General features: G+C 37.6%; 1 protein-coding gene across 1 annotated transcript in view; it reads right to left on the reverse strand.

Annotated features, from left to right (window-relative positions):
* Positions 1-18,080, reverse strand: part of pard3ba (par-3 family cell polarity regulator beta a) — a 167,588-nt gene that overhangs the window by 49,364 nt on the left and 100,144 nt on the right. The window contains exons 16-18 of the mRNA XM_056258696.1: positions 17,961-18,005; positions 10,967-11,182; positions 8,537-8,717 (exon numbers count right to left, since the gene is read on the reverse strand). Of these exons, the coding sequence (XP_056114671.1) occupies positions 8,537-8,717; positions 10,967-11,182; positions 17,961-18,005 (442 nt within the window). The remainder of the gene's footprint in view (positions 1-8,536; positions 8,718-10,966; positions 11,183-17,960; positions 18,006-18,080) is intronic.

The raw sequence follows: 18,080 nt of genomic DNA on the forward strand, positions 1-18,080 counted from the left end.
AAAAAAACCTGTAAATTATTAAGAAACAATGTCAGGACGATATATAATATTTTATTTTTAATATGTATGTATGTATGTAGGTATGTATACTGTATATATGTGTGTGTGTGCAAAATATTCTTTATAAAAAAAGAATGTCATTTAAAAAGCACCACAGATAACTGCATACTCACATATATATATATATATATATATATATATATATATATATATATATATATTGAGACTGAATGCATAACACACACAGCCGAAACATCCGTTATTATACACTTATGTCTAAAAGAAACTCAAATAATAGAGGCCGCTTCAATCATCGTTTCACTGACACTTTGCTTATGCAATGAAATACCTCTAATTGTGAAGACACTGAAAGAAAAGTGAATCTAAATCCATCACTGCAGGCAGCAAAACACGAAGATAGCTATGAAGCGCAAAGCTCAAAAAATCTGATGCTCTATTGTTGTCACGTTGAAAGCATCCCACAAATCCATTTGTAACTGCGGCCCATACAAACAGCGCATCCGTCTTCAAACCCATACTCTGTCACACGATAAACACAGCATTTCCACCCATAAAAGGGAAGAAATGAAAATCACCAGTTTGCTTTGCTGCAAAGTTGAAAAAACGAACCATGAATCAATCTCTCACATGTTTATAATTTGCCTTTTTCTTTTTTCAAGATGATGAAATGCACCCGTGAAGACTTTACAATTAGATTAAATTGCACCATAACACAATGGCTAATTAAGTCATTTTTCAAATTCAATAAGGAAGCAGATTGGAAAGCAGAGATGTGATACGAGTTGTTTGGCAAAAACCCTTGTCCAATACGTCCAAGCTGTTTGGCTGACTGATATTTGGCTGCGAGTTCGGATTTCTGGGAATTTCATCAGCGTTAAAGAGAGAGGAACTGTGAGACCCTTTCACGTGACTCGTGTCATGGACAACGCATCTCTCAACACAATGGTCGAGGCGCTTTGACCACTGCGTGAAAATCGTTGCAGTTATGGAAGGACGGTTTTACAAGTAGCAAGATGTGTACATCATAAATGGTGAAAATAGTAAAGACAAATGAAAGCGGTAACATATTTCAGCAAAAAATTAAACAAAGTCCTTGACATGCTTCCACCCAATCTTCAAGCAGAAGGAACTAGATGAAATATTCTGAATGATACCAATCTACAACCTGACAGTTAGTACAACTACTAACCACACCATGTTGGTTCGTTTATCCAGAGGAGAACTGGTCCCCCGACTGAGTCTGGTTTTTCTCCAATTCTGCCACTAATGGAGTTTGGGTCGCCTCTGGCTTGCTTAGTTGGGGACACTTAATATTCAGCAATATTATTGATTTGATCGGGTGAGAACTGAACTGAGCTGGACCATGACATCACTTCTATCTACAGAGCTGCTTTATAACTGAATTGAATCAACACTGAACTGACCTCAGCTAAACAATGAGACTATTTCGATTTAGTGCTGCTTTTCAGCAGAATTGAATCATAATTTCCCTGTTTAACCCTGTGAAGCTTCTTTAAGGCAATCTGTATTGTATAAAGTGCTATATAAATAAAGGTGACTTGGCTTTTTCTTGTTGAGCATCATATTCCATGTCACATTACAGAAGTCATATGGGTTGTGAATACAATTTCATGTCAACTTTACAAGCTAGCAGTGACAAAAAATGGTGACACTTTCCAAAGCTGATTAAAGCAACACCATGCAGAGATGCTCACAAGTCTCTGAGCTAGAGTCCAAGTCAAGTCTCAAGTCTCTGAGCTAGAGTCCAAGTCAAGTCTCAAGTCTTTGAGCTAGAGTCCAAGTCAAGTCTCAAGTCTCTGAGCTAGAGTCCAAGTCAAGTCTCAAGTCTCTTGTGGTTATAAGTGTTGCATCACGTACAGCGACCCATCCAGGTTGCTTAGAACACTGCATAACTTTATATAAGGAATTCAAAGCATGTAATATGTTAGGTTACACTTTATTTCGATTGTCCACTTTAGACATTCAACTAACCATGTACATTTTCAACTACATGTCAACTAACTGACTCTCATTAGAGTATTAGTAGACCGTGGTAGACTGTCAGGTTATGATGTGGGTTCGGGTTTGGAGAACAAGTTGACTTGTAGTTGCCAAGTTACTTATAGTCAGTAGAATATCTGTTGGGGAACCAACAAAACAAGATATTATAATATATAATTAGTAGATATAAGCCTACTAATACTCTCTTCAAAATCACTTCCGGTTGTAAGGGTACGCTGGCGCGCGTGGTGGCCGCTCCTTTCTCCGGGTTAATCATTTGGGTTTAATGTTCAAACTGAACATTTATATATTTTTATATGACCTCACAAGTTTAATAGGTAACTAGCCTGTACTTGTCACCCATGTTTTCCATCGTGATGTGGAATCGCGCTTCAGTCATTGGACTATTGCTGCTGTTTCTGGGTGTCTGTGGACTATTAACTGTCAACAGTTGTGTGATCCAGGACTTACACAATTGCGACATTGATATCTACATGGACTCCTCTACAATGGCCATAAGGTACACTTCTCGCCAGCTGCTGAACCTAAATGGGAAACATGCTCTGGGAACTGAACCACGCGCACTTTGCACTACCTATGGAATACTTCGCCCAAAACATTACCTGCATCGATCATCACGGTGTGGTTACCTAGGTTCGTCCCTAAATAATGTTTTTTATCCGACTGCCCCGCGTAAATCGCTGAAATCGCCATGGAGACCAACGGGGGCAAATTTTAATAATTTGGCAGTCTTCCGTGAGGAGACTACACCAGCCTCGGCTGCTCCGGCACGATTGCTGGAATCTGCACTGATAAACGTGCGCTCGATTAATAACAAAGCCTTGACTGTATGTGATCTAATTATGGACCAAAACTGGGATCTCGTATGCCTAACAGAAACCTGGCATAAAGAGTCCGATGGTTTACTCTTTAATGAACTGACTCCTGAGGGATATGGATTATGCGATCTTCCGCGTTCAACTGGTAGAGGAGGTGGTATCATTGTGCTGTTTAAACAGCCTCTAGGACTGTGTTCTGTGGATATCCCTTCGTTTACCTCATTTGAATGCCTTGCCTTAAGTGTTTCTGCCTCATCATCTACGGTCATTGTGACTGTGTACAGGCCTCCCAAAGGTAACAAAGAATTTACATCTGATTTTGCTGAACTACTGTCTGTGTTGGTTTTAAAATTTCAGAAAATTTTAATTCTTGGTGATTTTAATATACACATGGACAAAAAAGACATTGCATCAACTAGAGACTTTGCATCTTTGTTAGAGTGTTTTGAGTTACATCAAGTCGTGGATTGTCCTACACACAACAAAGGCCACATGTTGGATCTTGTGATTCAAAATAGTACTCTTGTGTCTGGGTTGTCTGTATCTGATTTCGGGCTATCCGATCACTTAGCCATTCTTTTCAATCTGGAGCTACCTCATTCACTTACAACTACTAGCCGTATCATTCACTACCGTAAGTGGAGCTCTATCGCACCCGCTGACTTCTCTGACTTTATTGACCCTGCTATTAGTTGTATTCTACCATCTGATGCATTGGATGATAAAGTAAACTGGTTGAATACAATTCTTTCATCTGGCCTGGACACTTTTGCTCCTCTGATGTCACGTGCTGTATCTTTTAAACGATCTGCCCCGTGGTACAATGATGATCTGCGCGCAATGAAAACTCAGTGTCGCAATTTGGAGCGCAGATGGCGCTCTACTGGTCTAACTGTGTATTATCTGGCATGGAAAGATAGTTTGGGTGAATATAGAACTGGAATTGCATCGAGAAGATCTGATCATTTCTCCCAGATTATCGCAAGTAATCAAGATAACCCTAGAAAACTGTTTAATTCTATCAACAATCTTTTGAACAGAAATAACATCATCAACGTCCCTCCTTCTGTTCAATTATGCAACAAGTTTCTAGTGTTTTTTGGCAATAAGATCGAGGGGATAAGAGATCAGATTACTACTACTAGTACAACTGTTACCCCAAAATCAAGCATCATGGAGTTTTCTGGTGTTTGTCTTTCAGAATTCTCCATGCTAGATTCTCAATCCCTGTGTGATGTGGTTTTAAAAATGAAGGCTGTCACTACAGGTGTGGATCCCATACCAGCTGGGTTGTTTCAGTCATGCTTTTCTTGTTTGTGTCCGGCTGTATTAAGTATTGTAAATGACTCTCTACTTTACGGTGTTATGCCATCTGCACTTAAAATTGCTGCTGTAACCCCTGTTCCAAAAACAAATAACAGTGACTTTGAGAATCTGGCAAATTTTCGTCCCATCTCTAGTCTCCCTTTTATTGCTAAAATCTTAGAACGTATTGTTGCTTCACAATTGCTTGCCCATTTGTCAGTAAATGACCTCTTCGAGTCTCTTCAATCTGGCTTTCGTAAAAAGCATAGCACTGAGACAGCATTAGTCAAAGTTACAAATGACTTACTGATGGCTTCCGATGCAGGATGCTTATCAATACTGATCCTGCTTGATCTCAGCGCTGCTTTTGATACTATTGATCATAGCATCTTACTCTTGCGCTTAGAGTCTGTCTTTGGTGTATCTGACACTGCTTTGAGTTGGTTTAAGTCTTATTTCTTAGATCGCAAACAATTCGTTGTGCTAGGTGGCTGTAGATCTGACGTTGGCATGGTAAAATTTGGTGTTCCTCAGGGTTCAATTTTGGGTCCCTTACTTTTCACTCTATATATTTTTCCTCTTGGCCAGCTTTTGAGGTCTCTGGATCTTGATTTTCATTTTTATGCGGACGACACCCAGATATATGTTCACTCAAAATCTGATGTAAATGTGGCCGTATCACATCTTTCTAACTGTATCACAGTTATTAAAAATTGGATGTCTGCAAACTTTTTATGTTTAAATAGCGACAAGACTGAGGTGATGCTTATTGGTTCGCCTCACCATTTACGCAGAGTACAACCTGTATCGTTACATGTGGATGGCTTGGTAATTCAGTTCCAATCTAAATTAAAAAACTTGGGAGTAATTTTCGATCCTAATCTTGCATTTGATCTTCACGTACGTAATACTGTCAAAGTTTCCTTTTTTCATCTTAGAAACATATCCAGATTACGGCCCATGCTGTCTTTCCCTGTAGCAGAAAAATTAATTAACACTCTGGTTTTTTCTAGAATTGACTATTGCAATGCCTTGCTAGCAGGAGCATCAAAAACTATTCTGAACAAACTTCAGTGGGTACAAAACTCTGCCGCACGTATTCTGACCAGGACAAGACAAAGGGATCACATAAAACCTATTTTAGAGACCTTGCATTGGTTACCTGTTAAATTTCGTGTTGATTTTAAAATTCTTATGTTGACATATAAGGCATTGAATGGACTCGCTCCGCAATATCTCGTCGAGCTTTTAGTGCCCTATACTCCAACACGTAATCTCCGCTCGGCTGATGCAGGTCTCTTAGTTGTCCCGGTAACGAAAAAAAAAACAATGGGTGATAGGGCGTTCGCTTCAGTTGCCCCAAAGTTATGGAACTCCTTGCCCCCTAAAATAAGATGTGCTCCATCTTTGAAAAGGTTCAAATCATCCCTTAAAACTCATTATTTTACGGAAGCATTTGGATAAAGGTGATATTGGTGGTTGTTAATGAGGTGTATCTTATGGTTCTCTTTTTTTTTTTTTTTTTTTTTTTTTTTTTTTTTTTTTTTTTTTTTTTTTTTTTTACACTTTGCTTCATTTTGTCAACACTTTGCTTGTATTATTGCCTCTTTTATGTGTTTTCTTAATTGTGCTTATGTAAAGCGCTCTGAGAATTAACTTTTAAAAGCGCTATATAAAATAAAGTTATTATTATTATTATTATTATTATTATTATTATTATTATTATTATTATTATTACTCTAATGAGAGTTAGTTGACATGCAGCTGCAAAGTTACTTATAGTTAGTAGAATGTATAAAGTGGACTATCAAAATAAAGTGGTACGGTATGTTATTATGACTCCTTTATCTATTAGCATACAGTATCAGCTTTGATTTTGGTATATAATCAGTATAAACAGGCTATTGCAACATGACAAAAACACCAAGAATGCTTTACCTTTAGTTAATTTCTTTATTTTGCCTTGTAGCTGGAACATACCAAGACATAAGACCAAATATAGAAAATGATATAACTCACTAAAATTGACACACTCCTATTTAGTGCAAAACATCAGTGTAGCTAAATGCAAATAAACTAACTTCCAAACTTCCAAAACATTAAAATGCTCAAAATCTTTAGTGTAAATGTGAAGCAACTGACCAACTTATGGCATGTAACTTGTTAAGAACAAAATGTTTAGAAATAAAAAAAATCCAAAGGGTGAGATCAGACTGGTTAACCTTCTCTTCTCTTAACACACTATGGGCCACAAAACATTTCTGGCTTCTTCTGGCTGCACTGCCTATGCAACTAATCATAGCTTATATACTGTAAGTCAACACATCCCAGACTCTCAAACCAGTGTAACGTTATAACTAAATGAAACTGTAACGTTACATGATCAACAATAATCCTGTAACCTGTTTGTAGACAACGGGCAGCCAGCGGCACGTAAATGATTAACGTTACGTTAATCGACCACCACAAGTTTGGCAATTAAACAAACGCTCATTCATATTTCATAAGGAAGACAATCGGAGTTAACCTCCCGTAACGTTAGGTAGCTAAAGCAATAAGCAAGCTAACGGTAGATGGTCAATGCTGAGCTAAACATGTTTACTCACCTATCAGGGTGCGTTTTCAGATGCCTGATAAAATTAGATGTAGTTGAGCCAGAATCTTTTATCGTGATACTGCATATTTTGCATTGAGCGCTTCTTGTTTGAAGTTTTTGAACCCAAAGCTAACGATGAATGGCACAGCAGCGGCCGGTGCAGTCGAACTTTTTGTTTGTTTTCCTCTCATGTGTGGTCGCGCGCGCGCTGCCAGCAATAGGCCACGTAGTACGTGGTTACGTAGGCAGGCTGTAACGGAGGGAGGGGGATAACAGCGAGCTCATCAGACATTTCCTAAAAATAAACATTGTTCACGAGTCCCGCAGCTCGAGTCCGAGTCGAGTCTGAAGTATTTCGAGGACGAGTCTCAAGTCGAGTCTGAAGTCACTGTGTGTGGGACTTAAGTCGCACTCGAGTCCGAGTCTCAAACTCGAGTCCCCATCTCTGACACCATGTGATTTTTCCTCAGCGGTCGCCCTACAGGTTGGAAGCAGAATTGTCCATTACTGCTGTCGTAAATAATTTAGCCTTCCGCAGCCGACTGTCGCACGCGCACGCTCGCTGTTTATCCAGCACCGGCTTTGGAATCAACAATGGCAGACATCCCAACCTGCAAGAAGTCATTTCAGGGAGGTATATCTTGGTGACTGGATTGTTGACGGGGGTGGGGGCTGGTGGCGGGTTGACTAGCTTTCGTGAGGCACACTCGCAAGCAAGGTCTCTCGCTCTCTCTCTCTCTCTGCCGTGCTCGCGCTATGTATGTTATGCGCGCAGTATGTTCTGTCTCGCATGCGCGCTCTAGATTCCGGCAGATCTGAACTAATTTGCGGGCATCAGGGAGACGCAGGAGACTCCCGGGAGACTTGGGATGTCTGCAATGGCCACAGACAATTTGAGGAAGTGGTGGGGGAAGTGACGTATGCCGTAAAGCAGTCGAATTTTGTAGTTCTTTTTGTGCACGGGTTCCTACCCGAAACCCGAAGTTACATAGTGCCAGTAAAAGCGATACAGACCACGTCAGGTTATGGCAGACGTGTCATTTAACTTATTTTAAGTCGATGTACCATCACAAGGGTCTTGGAAATATATTATGAAGGTTGAAAAACTACATAGTGTTACTTTAAAAGGAAGGTTTCCATGAAAACACAAGTATAAGCTGATCAATTGACAGTCAAGAGCTGGACAGGGGTCAGTCCTCACAGAGGAGATTTAAAATAGGTCTATTTTATAGTTTAGAGAGACATCCACTGCCATTCAATTATCTTTCATCTCATACATGAAAAGAGTTCTCATGTCCGTCAAGAGGGGAAGGGATTATGCATGAAGTCCAAATATAAAACCCTCAAACGCAAGCCTGTCGATCTCATTTAAAGACATGGGTTTCACTGTATGTCTGTCATCTTATATGTTTGCCTATATTTATAAAATCACACAAAGACAGCATATGGTGAGTTCACTTGTTTTGTCCTCAAGTACCATGGTGCTGAAATAACCGGAAGGCCTCCATATGCAGCTGCGTCAGGAGGCCCATTATTCACCCTCACTATATCAATGGATCAGCACAGGGACAAATTTAGACTCCTTCATTTCAAAAGACCCAGGATAGTCCTGTTTCCATGATATGGCCTTTAAGAGCTGCAAAGCTGCATCCAAACACTTTATGGGGAATCATTTGACACAAATCACTGCATTTGTCATGAAGATTTTCCCTTTGTAACGTTATGCTCGAGTGAAACTGTGATGTGTGTGAATTTCTAGCAGTCAGTCTCGTACCTCAACAATCCAAATCCTTTTTTCTTTGCCTTTTTCTCGGGGTCTTCGGGCTCCTCCTTCTTTTTGTTCTTTTTCTCTTTCTTCTTTTTGGTTTTCTTTTTCTTTACCTTGTTGTCATCATCCAGTTCCTGGCGAGAGGATCCGCTGGCGGGAGTGTCTCTTCCCGACTCTTCCTCAGAGTCTGTTGGTGAAGAACAAAGACACAGACATGAGCAAACTCCTAATGTCATCTAATCAGAAGGAACCAAACAACAAGCTCCGAAACAGACTCTCGCTTGTCAGTAAATGATGAAGAGTCTTTCTTTATGTTATATTTACCTTCAAGTCAAACGTAAAAGTCATATGCATTCAAAATGACACATTCAAGCCTTTTTTTAAAGAAAAATAAGCATATAAAAGATACATATCAGCAAATTTGAAAATAAAACAAATCAAACAGAAAAAAAATTAAGATTAAATAGCAATTCATTATTTTCATCTATTTAAAGCCTGTCATATTTCACAAAAAAGAAAGAAATTACTTTAATGATTTTTTTTGTTGCATTTTGTATACATTTTCTCAACAAAATCCTGTTACCATAATGCAAAACATTGCTGCAATGTGAACAAAAAACAAAAAAATATTTGTTGTTGTATTGCCCTTAAATTATATTTATAACAATATAATATAATATAATATAATTATATATAATTATATAATATTTGCATCCTTAATGCACCCAAAATATGCTTCATTTTCTTATGGAAAATGTTTATTTATTTATTAGTTTATTTATTTGTTTTATTTACTTATTTATTTTTGCTTTTGATGTGAAATGTGGCCTGGACATTTTTCGGTGCGATTCACCCTCAGTGTCTCTTGTTGCACTGGAAAGGTTGTTACTAAAGCTTATATCCATAAACCTCCATTCATCCAGCACCTCCTCTAAGGGTGCAGAAAGCTCGACATTTATTCATGAAGTCTGACACCTTATAGGTTCCAATCGAAGGCTCTGGCTATTGCTTAGGTTCTGTCTCTATTTCTCATTTAGAAGGGGTCTTTAATGTCAATGAGAAAGAGCAGGGTTGATCCGTGCCTTTGAATGTGCTGACTTGCTGCTGGAGTTTCAGACAGAAATCCGTGATACTGATGCATTTGCTGATTCACTCCTCACTGGCTCACAAAGCCCAACCAGTCACCGAGAGTCAAATTCATCTCTCAAATGAGCTAAGGGAGCGTCAACCACACTCAACTTTAGAAGTTTTAAAGTCAACATGAAACCCTTTTACATCTTGTTTGGAATACTGTCCAATAATGAATTTTGACTTTCATTTCCACAGTGCAACAGCATATGCTACAATGAGGACAAACTGCATGTAGAGAATTCTAAGCGTATGGTTTTTTTTTTGATGAGAGTAATGAATATGAAGGGTGCAGATGCACTTTTGGCAAAGTGAGAAGGAGTGCTATGCAGCTGTAACTGTTAGCACATGTTTGGCAGAACTCGTGAAAATCTCGCTACTGTGCTCAGCAAAATGCTTTAAATGGTATGCAGTGCACACACACTTTAGTGTACTTTTGCTGTTGTGAGCAATAACTGCAGAAACCCACTGAAGGCCTTCTGTTTAAATGAAAACACTACTATAGAATAACATTAACAATATATTTGAGGACATAAAAAGAGTTATGTAGAATTAGACATAATCAATCGATGGTGCACTAATTAAAAAGATTATATTTCATGTTGGTTGTTGTCATGATCAGTTAAAACACAAATTAAGCATTAACTTAAACTTAATAATCAATCAAATTATCATTATCATATTAATAAATCTATTCTTAACTGTAAATAAAATATGATATTAATACATTAATAAATATTATATAAATATGTATTTTTTAATAATTGGAATAAATTTGACTAGGCAGAATTAAATTAAAAATATACATTAAGATACATATTAATAAATGTTTTACCTAAATTCTTATTAATGTGCGTATATATAAATTAATAATAAAAATCACATTATTCATATTTAAATAAATTATTTTAATGAATTATGGTTGTTATTGTTAATTGTCGTTGATTAATTCTCGTTGATTGAAATAAAGCTAAAATAAAATATAAATATTAGATTTTGTTTTAAATGTAAACCGTTACCTTACTAACTGAAATATAGTCGGTTAAACTAAAGTACTAAAATGACTAAAACCGAAATTAAAATAAAGCTAAACAGATATATAAAAAATGACACGCATTACAAAAATTAAATACCTCAAATTAAAATGAACACTGAAATTATAAAATTCTAATTCAAACTATTACTTTCTAATATAACACTATATAAATAATGCTAAAATAACCTAGTCTACATTATTCTAATGATTAAAAATAAGTTTCTTTGAATTATTTACTCAATGCTGCATTTGATTATTTCCACAGAACTCACCATCCTCGGGTTCAGAAGGCCCTTCGTAGGACTTGTCGATGGCGTGGCGGAAGCTGAGGTTGCAGCCTCTGCCTCTGACCATGTGTGCGCGAGGACGGTGGAAGGGCACCTCGTCCTTACTGACCTCCTCCATCGCTGTCTGGAGACTCTCCAGAGAACTGGACTTCTGAAGACCTAACCTGGGTCCCAGCGCCGTCCCGTTAGAGGAGCGGGGTTCTGAGACGGGGAGATGGAGGGATGTCAGTGATGGAGGGATGGAGGATGGTAATGAAGGGTGAAGATTTGAAGATGAGCTCAAGATTAGAAACGTAGCATATAGTAGTGTCCTGCTGAAAAGACCAGCACCATCATATATATATATTAGGGCTGTCAAATGATTAATCACGATTAATCACATCCAAAATAAAAGTTTTTTTTATAATATATGTGGGTGCACTGTGTATAATTATTTTGTATATATATATAAATACACACACATGCATGTATATTTAAGAAAAAAAATATTGTATAATATAAATTATATATAAATTTATATACAGTATATACATGAAAATATTTCTTAAATATATACAAGCATGTGTGTGTATTTATATATATATAAAATAATTATACACAGTGCACCCACATATATTATGTAAAAAAAACTTTTATTTTGGATGTGATTAATCACGATTAATCATTTGACAGCCCTAATATATATATATATATATATATATATATATATCTCAAATGAGGACTAGCCTGGGACACCAAGGAGATTCCACCTGGTCTAAGCTGATCTTTTCAACAGGGTGGTTGTAAGTTGTGAACTGAAAATGCAACAGTTGTGCTGAAAGTCTAATGGATCTGGACGCTTTCAAAGAACAGACGGATATGAAATATGAAAAGACGTCTGTAGTGGAGGAAGAGGACTAGAGAAGGGTGGATGACGAAACCTCAAGGTGAGGGTGAAAGAGCATCACAGAACAAATGAGGTGTTGCAAAGGTGCAGGAATATTAAACTGAAAAGTAGCAGTAGTAGTAGTCCAGGGGAGAGGAACATAAAGTGAAGTACCGAGAGATGAAGAACAAATATGAGGCCGTAAACAATCCAAATGGCGGAGAACAAGGGCAACAGGAGCAGGAGGAGAAGGTGAGGGATTAGAACAAGCACAAACAAGAGAATACAATGGAGGAATAGAACAAATCCAAGGGCTCCAAACACTGGGAGGGCAAAAGAAAGACAGGGGAAAGAAGAAAAGAGAAGTGCTTGGTGCTTCAGAGGTAAAAAGTGTCATGCAGGAAAGAGCTTTAAAGGGATAGTTCAGCCAAAAATGAAAATGCTGTCATCTTTTATTCACTCTCATGTCGTTCCAAACCCTTACATGGAGCACAAAAGGAGAAGTTTCCCAATTGTGTTCCTCAGGAGAAAGAAAGTAATTTGAGTTTGGAACGACATGAGGGCGAGTAAACGATGACAGGGTTTTCATTTTTGGCTGAACTATCCCTTTAAGAACTATTTTTCGTTCACAGAGCAGCACTTAAAAATGTGAAAGAATAATAAAACAATAAGCCACTGAAGCACGTACATAATTTTACTATAGTTAAATGGCATTTCTAAGCACAAAAACAAAGTTTAGCTGTGGTAAAATCACTGTAAAAATCACAGTAACATTTAACTTTTATAAAACACCAGCAACAGCTTTATGAAGACAGTAGAAGACATTGAGAAGACATTTTCAGTACATCAATTTAATGCATGATCCTTGCTTAAAGGGGTCATGACATGAGAAATCAAATTTGCCTTGATCTTTTGACATATAAGAGGTCTTTGTACCATTAAAACATCCTGCAAGTGTCAAAGCTTAAAGCAGTGGTTCTCAAACTTTTTTCGCCACGCCCCCCCTCCCTTAAACCTTTTAAAAAATATGTGATTCAGTGTAATTGCAGTTGCTTTATTAAGACAGAGCGCTGACCGCTATTCACGCACTTGAACGTCGTTGCAATGGCTGTTTTTTTTTTTTTCTGCTGATCTCTTGCGCCCAAAATCCCCCCCCCCCCCTCCCCACCCCCACCCCCCTTTGAGAACCACTGCAAGCATCCTCCTTATTATAAACAAATCATTTATTTCTTTAATTAAGCTCCAAAAATGGCTTGTTTTGATGTTGCAGGATCTGTGACGTCACACAGGCAAATACATTTGCATATGCCAGAGCAAGACATCGACGAATAGACATACATCATCACGGCAGAGGCCCCGCCCACTGGCGTTCAGTTGCTTAATGGCTGACACTTGAGCATTTGAGTCTGTCGACAACAGGACAAATGGAAGAGTGAAAGAACATTCGCTCAGTTTCAACAGCTTGTTTGTGTCTCTGTAAAGACGTCAAAAGGATCCAGCATCTGAAAACAAGCGGATGGTTTATTTTATTGGCGTCTCGGATCCAGTCGGAAGATTATATGTTTGTTCGAAGCATTTGGTTTGGTTACGAGGCACAGTGTGATGGAGAGATTGTCGAAAGATGAAGCAGCCAAAAGTATTGGATCTGACAGCAGCTGCATCACAAAAATGATTTCATAATGCTTTGGCTGTAAATTATGGTTTTATAATGTTTTACATGGATAAAAACACCTATTAACGTGCAATAGCACTGCCAATCATAACAGTGGCCGTTTACTGACCAGCCTTAAAGGAGCCGCCCTTAAAAACGGATCATTTCAGACAGAGGGTCAGAATGAAGGATGAAAATTGTTTTTCCGCATATATATTTGTTTTGTTTTTGTAAAAAAAAAAATTCAATTAACATTAAAAGTGAACCTCTAGGAACATATAAATATTGTTTTAAAATCCATGTAATTATTATCATTATTATAATTTTTTTTAAATCATGCTGATTTCAAACTTTTGAACGGTAGTGTATTTAAACTGAAATTAAGTTGGAATAAACAAACGTTAGAATAAACAAACTCTGGGATCCATGACCGGTCCTTGTTCTGGAATTTCATTATGCACAAATTAAGCATTGGATACATCTATATCATTTCCACAAAATGCAGCTGTAATCATTAGGATCTAAGCAGAGAAATGTTTAAAATGCAGATTTAATTTCCACAGCACTGCACTCATGTGTGCCGACACACACATATTCGACACAGACGGCCCTCTCTGGGATGCTTACATAAATCAGTCTAAACCAGCACAACATGGCTGCTCTCTGCTCTCTACAGCAAACTAGACGAGCGAGGAACAGAATCAGACCAAGAGAACGACAGCGAGACGGGAAAGTCATCTGGACAAGTTCATAGGAAATAAAACTGTAATTGGCGAAGTCTATCTGGCAGACGGATACCTGTATCCTGCCATTATCATGAAAAGGGAAAATAATGAGACGAAGACAAAAACAAACAAATCAGAAGAAGCAGCGCTGCAGGGCCGAAGCCGGCGAACGGCAGATCCTACAAGAAGAGGAAGAGAGATGAATGAAGAGATGAACTGTGAACTAAAGCAGAGCAGAGCCCGTGAGCAATGCAGGCTCTATGAGTGGTCTTCATTTGGATGAGAGGTGCCACAGGAAAGTGTAGGAGTGTTGGAGGAAAGCCGGTGAGAGAGAGCGAAGCCTCCAGCATCTTTCATCTATCCTCTTAATGGACATGTTCTCTTCTCCTGCACACCGGGACTCGGCTCTTCATGCCAACCACAGACTATACAAACATATACACGGTGCTTTGTTGCTAGCAAAAAGATGAGTTATACTCCACTAATTTGGACACATAAACAATAAAAGTAGCATTTATAGCTGAAATAAAAGAATGAAAGCTAAATTCATGTTCCTGGTATTATTGTGCATGATTCAGCCATGCAACATAACGCATGGTTAAAATCGCAGTTTAAGAACAACTATTTGATCCTTACGCAGGAATCAAATAAGAGGTCAGTGATTGTTGAGCATCATCTAACAGCTTTCACCTCCACAGAAAATATTCAAGTTTATATGGGAGATATAGCGTAGCAGAGTTATCGAAAATGAAATTACGAGGAGAACAGTCCAAATGTTCATTCCTGTGACTGGTTGGAAAATGGAATGAATATTAAAGAAAATTTAAAGAAAACTTAGCTGGTTTTAAATCCTCATTAAACAAATAATATATATATATATATATTTTTTTTTTAATATTTTTTTTTATATAAATAAACAAAATAGTGATTAAGAAGTACCCAGCATTTAATATGTAAGGTATAAATGTCAATTGGAACATTTATAAAGATTGTAAATGTTATCTTTTCTTTTGAAAATACAGCTTAACTTTACATGGTAGAAAGTCAAAATTGCTTGATTTTAATCAAACAATGCAGAATACGGTCTCATTTCATTCAAAATATTTTCTAATAAGTTCACCATTAACAAGTAAAGCAAAACATTGTGGACCCTATGTGTATGTTGTGTATATTTTAACCACACACACACACACACACACTTTATTAGACTATTAACTATTATGCTTCACTATTGTTTTTTTACAATAATATCTAAAGCTCAATATGAGCATTAACAGTGAAGACTGTTTCACTCATTCTCTCAGAACACCTAAGACTCTCTCTTTAGAGTTATATTTAGTGGTTTAGCAACCACCTCTTTCTTATGAACTCTTTATAGAAATAATGGATTATGGTTTCCTGGATACAATTTTCACAGACACGCAAGTCATATGATTTGTTACTTACCATAAAGGGAACATCACATGAGTGCAATGTTTTTTTTCTAGGTTGCTTAAGGGAAGGCTGGCATTTAATAGTCAAGGCAATAAATCTGGTTTTGACATTATGGATAAATAACATTATTACTGTGCTAGATTTTTTTTAATTAATAATAAATTACCTAAAACATATTTACTAAAACATTTAGTAGACACCACAAAAAACCTATTAATAATAATGATCATAATAATAATAATAGAGACAATACTGGACTAGACGGTGAATTTACAGGAAAAATCCATTTAAAAATATTGCGTTTACTGCAAAGCAGATGCAAGGAGAGAGAGAGTATTGGCCAGCACTAGCTAGGGGTTTTTAGCCAGATTAAACTCTGAGCGGCCACGTCTTCAAGACCATCCTAATAATGAAATATGTCAGAGCATATAAAGGAGTCTGGCGTAGGTAGAGCGTGCCAGAGGGAAGAGAGAAAAATGAGTGCGTCAGCAGAATAGCCTGCAGCTTGTCAATATCTATCGGATCCCACATCTGTAAAACTACACTCCAATCAGCCTTTCATGTATTTACCATTGTCCCTGACCCCTGAGAAGTATACAAAACAGTCGCGTGAAGACTATGCATGTAAATTTGTCTGTGTATGTTTTTTTTATGCAGGCACATGCTGTGAGAGCCGTTAAATTGACTGTGTGCATGTGGTTTGGATTTTGATGCAATTTAGGATCCAATGACATGTGTTTGAGTTTACGCGTACAGTACAACTATGATTGGGGTGTTATTGTGTGTGTGTGTGTGTGTGTGTGTGTGTGTGTGTGTGTGTGTGTGTGTGTGTGTGTGTGTGTGTGTGTGTGTGTGTCGACTGATGAAAATTCAGCTTTGCATCACAGAATGGTTATTTATGTCTGAGAGTTGTACCAAGACAAATTCCTATCAACTTGTTGACATGGCAATAAAAATTATTGAATGTAATTGTTATACATTCTAACATGTATTATTGTTGATTTTTCCTGAAAACTCGGGTTTTGGAAGAGAGTCTGTAGGTGTCTGTGGTCTTGTACCTTGTGGTCACTGCTTTCACTGTGTGCATGTGGTTTGGATTTTGATGCAATTTAGGATCCAATGACATGTGTTTGAGTTTACGCATACAGTACAACTATGATTGTGTGTGTGTGTGTGTGTGTTGACTGATGAAAATTCAGCTTTGCATCACAGAATGGTTATTTATGGTTATTTATGTCTGAGAGTTGTACCAAGACAAATTTCTATCAACTTGTTGACATGGCAATAAAAATTATTGAATTGAACTGAAATAAATTATATTTTAAAGCATATTAAAATAGAAAACCATCATTTTTGTTATGTAGCCATAATTGTAATAATATTTCACAATATTACTGTTGTTTACTTTATTTTTGATCAAATACATGCAGGCTTGATAAGCATAAGAGACTTGGAGTCCAGATTTTTGACCGGTATTGTACTGTATAAGTATAAAGCATAAAAAAAACTTAAACTTTAATATCAGCAAAACTGTTTTCCAGACCGAAAATGTTATATTCTGACATGTATTATTGTTGATTTTTCCTGAAAACTCGGGTTTTGGAAGAGAGTCTGTAGGTGTTTGTGGTCTTGTACCTTGTGGTCAATGTTTTCACTGTGTGTGTGTGTGTGTGTGTGTGTGTGTGTGTGTGTGTGTGTGTGTGTGTGTGTGTGTGTGTGTGTGTGTGTGTGTGTGTGTGTGTGTGTGTGTGTGTGTGTGTGTGTGTGTGTGTGTGTGTGTGTGTGTGTGTGTGTTTCCTCCACTAACCCAATCCCTCCTTACAGCAACTCACTCTCTCAACTCAACTGACAGACTACAAATGGGCAGCAGTCGCCCTCCGTTTATCTTCATTTGACTTGGCTGAGACACAGTCACTGATCCGGGGTCAGATTACTGGCCTGTGAGTCAACTAACACAGCGCTTTACAGATCGCATGCTTGATCTAGTGCCAGTCTTGTAGCGTTTGACCATAAATGAGATGTTGGCTATTAAAGCAGTATGATGGAACTGACATTGCAAGGCTGATAAACTCTACAACTTGGCAGAGGAATTGTTTACTGTAAGTATTGCTTATTAATAACATAATTACATATTGAACACTGGTGTCTTTTATCATATTTCTGTTGCTGCTGTTCATTCAAATAAATTGAATTTTACCACACTTAAGGGGGTAAACAAAACTCCTTAACCGTAGTAAAATCATGTCCTTATGTGGCTTGTTTCTTTAATATGTGGTGCGAGTTTTTGTGTGTTCAAATTCTTACCGGCTCGCTGTCCTTGAAAGGAGGCCATGTTACTCTCATCCGACACTGAAACACACAAACATAAAACATCCTTTAAATTCTCACTTGTGTCTCCCAGACTGTGCAGGGTCACATTAACAA

The sequence above is a fragment of the Rhinichthys klamathensis genome, unplaced genomic scaffold (assembly GCF_029890125.1).
Source record: "Rhinichthys klamathensis goyatoka isolate OS25496 unplaced genomic scaffold, OSU_Roscu_1.1 h1tg000157l_1, whole genome shotgun sequence".
Classification (NCBI taxonomy): domain Eukaryota; kingdom Metazoa; phylum Chordata; class Actinopteri; order Cypriniformes; family Leuciscidae; genus Rhinichthys; species Rhinichthys klamathensis.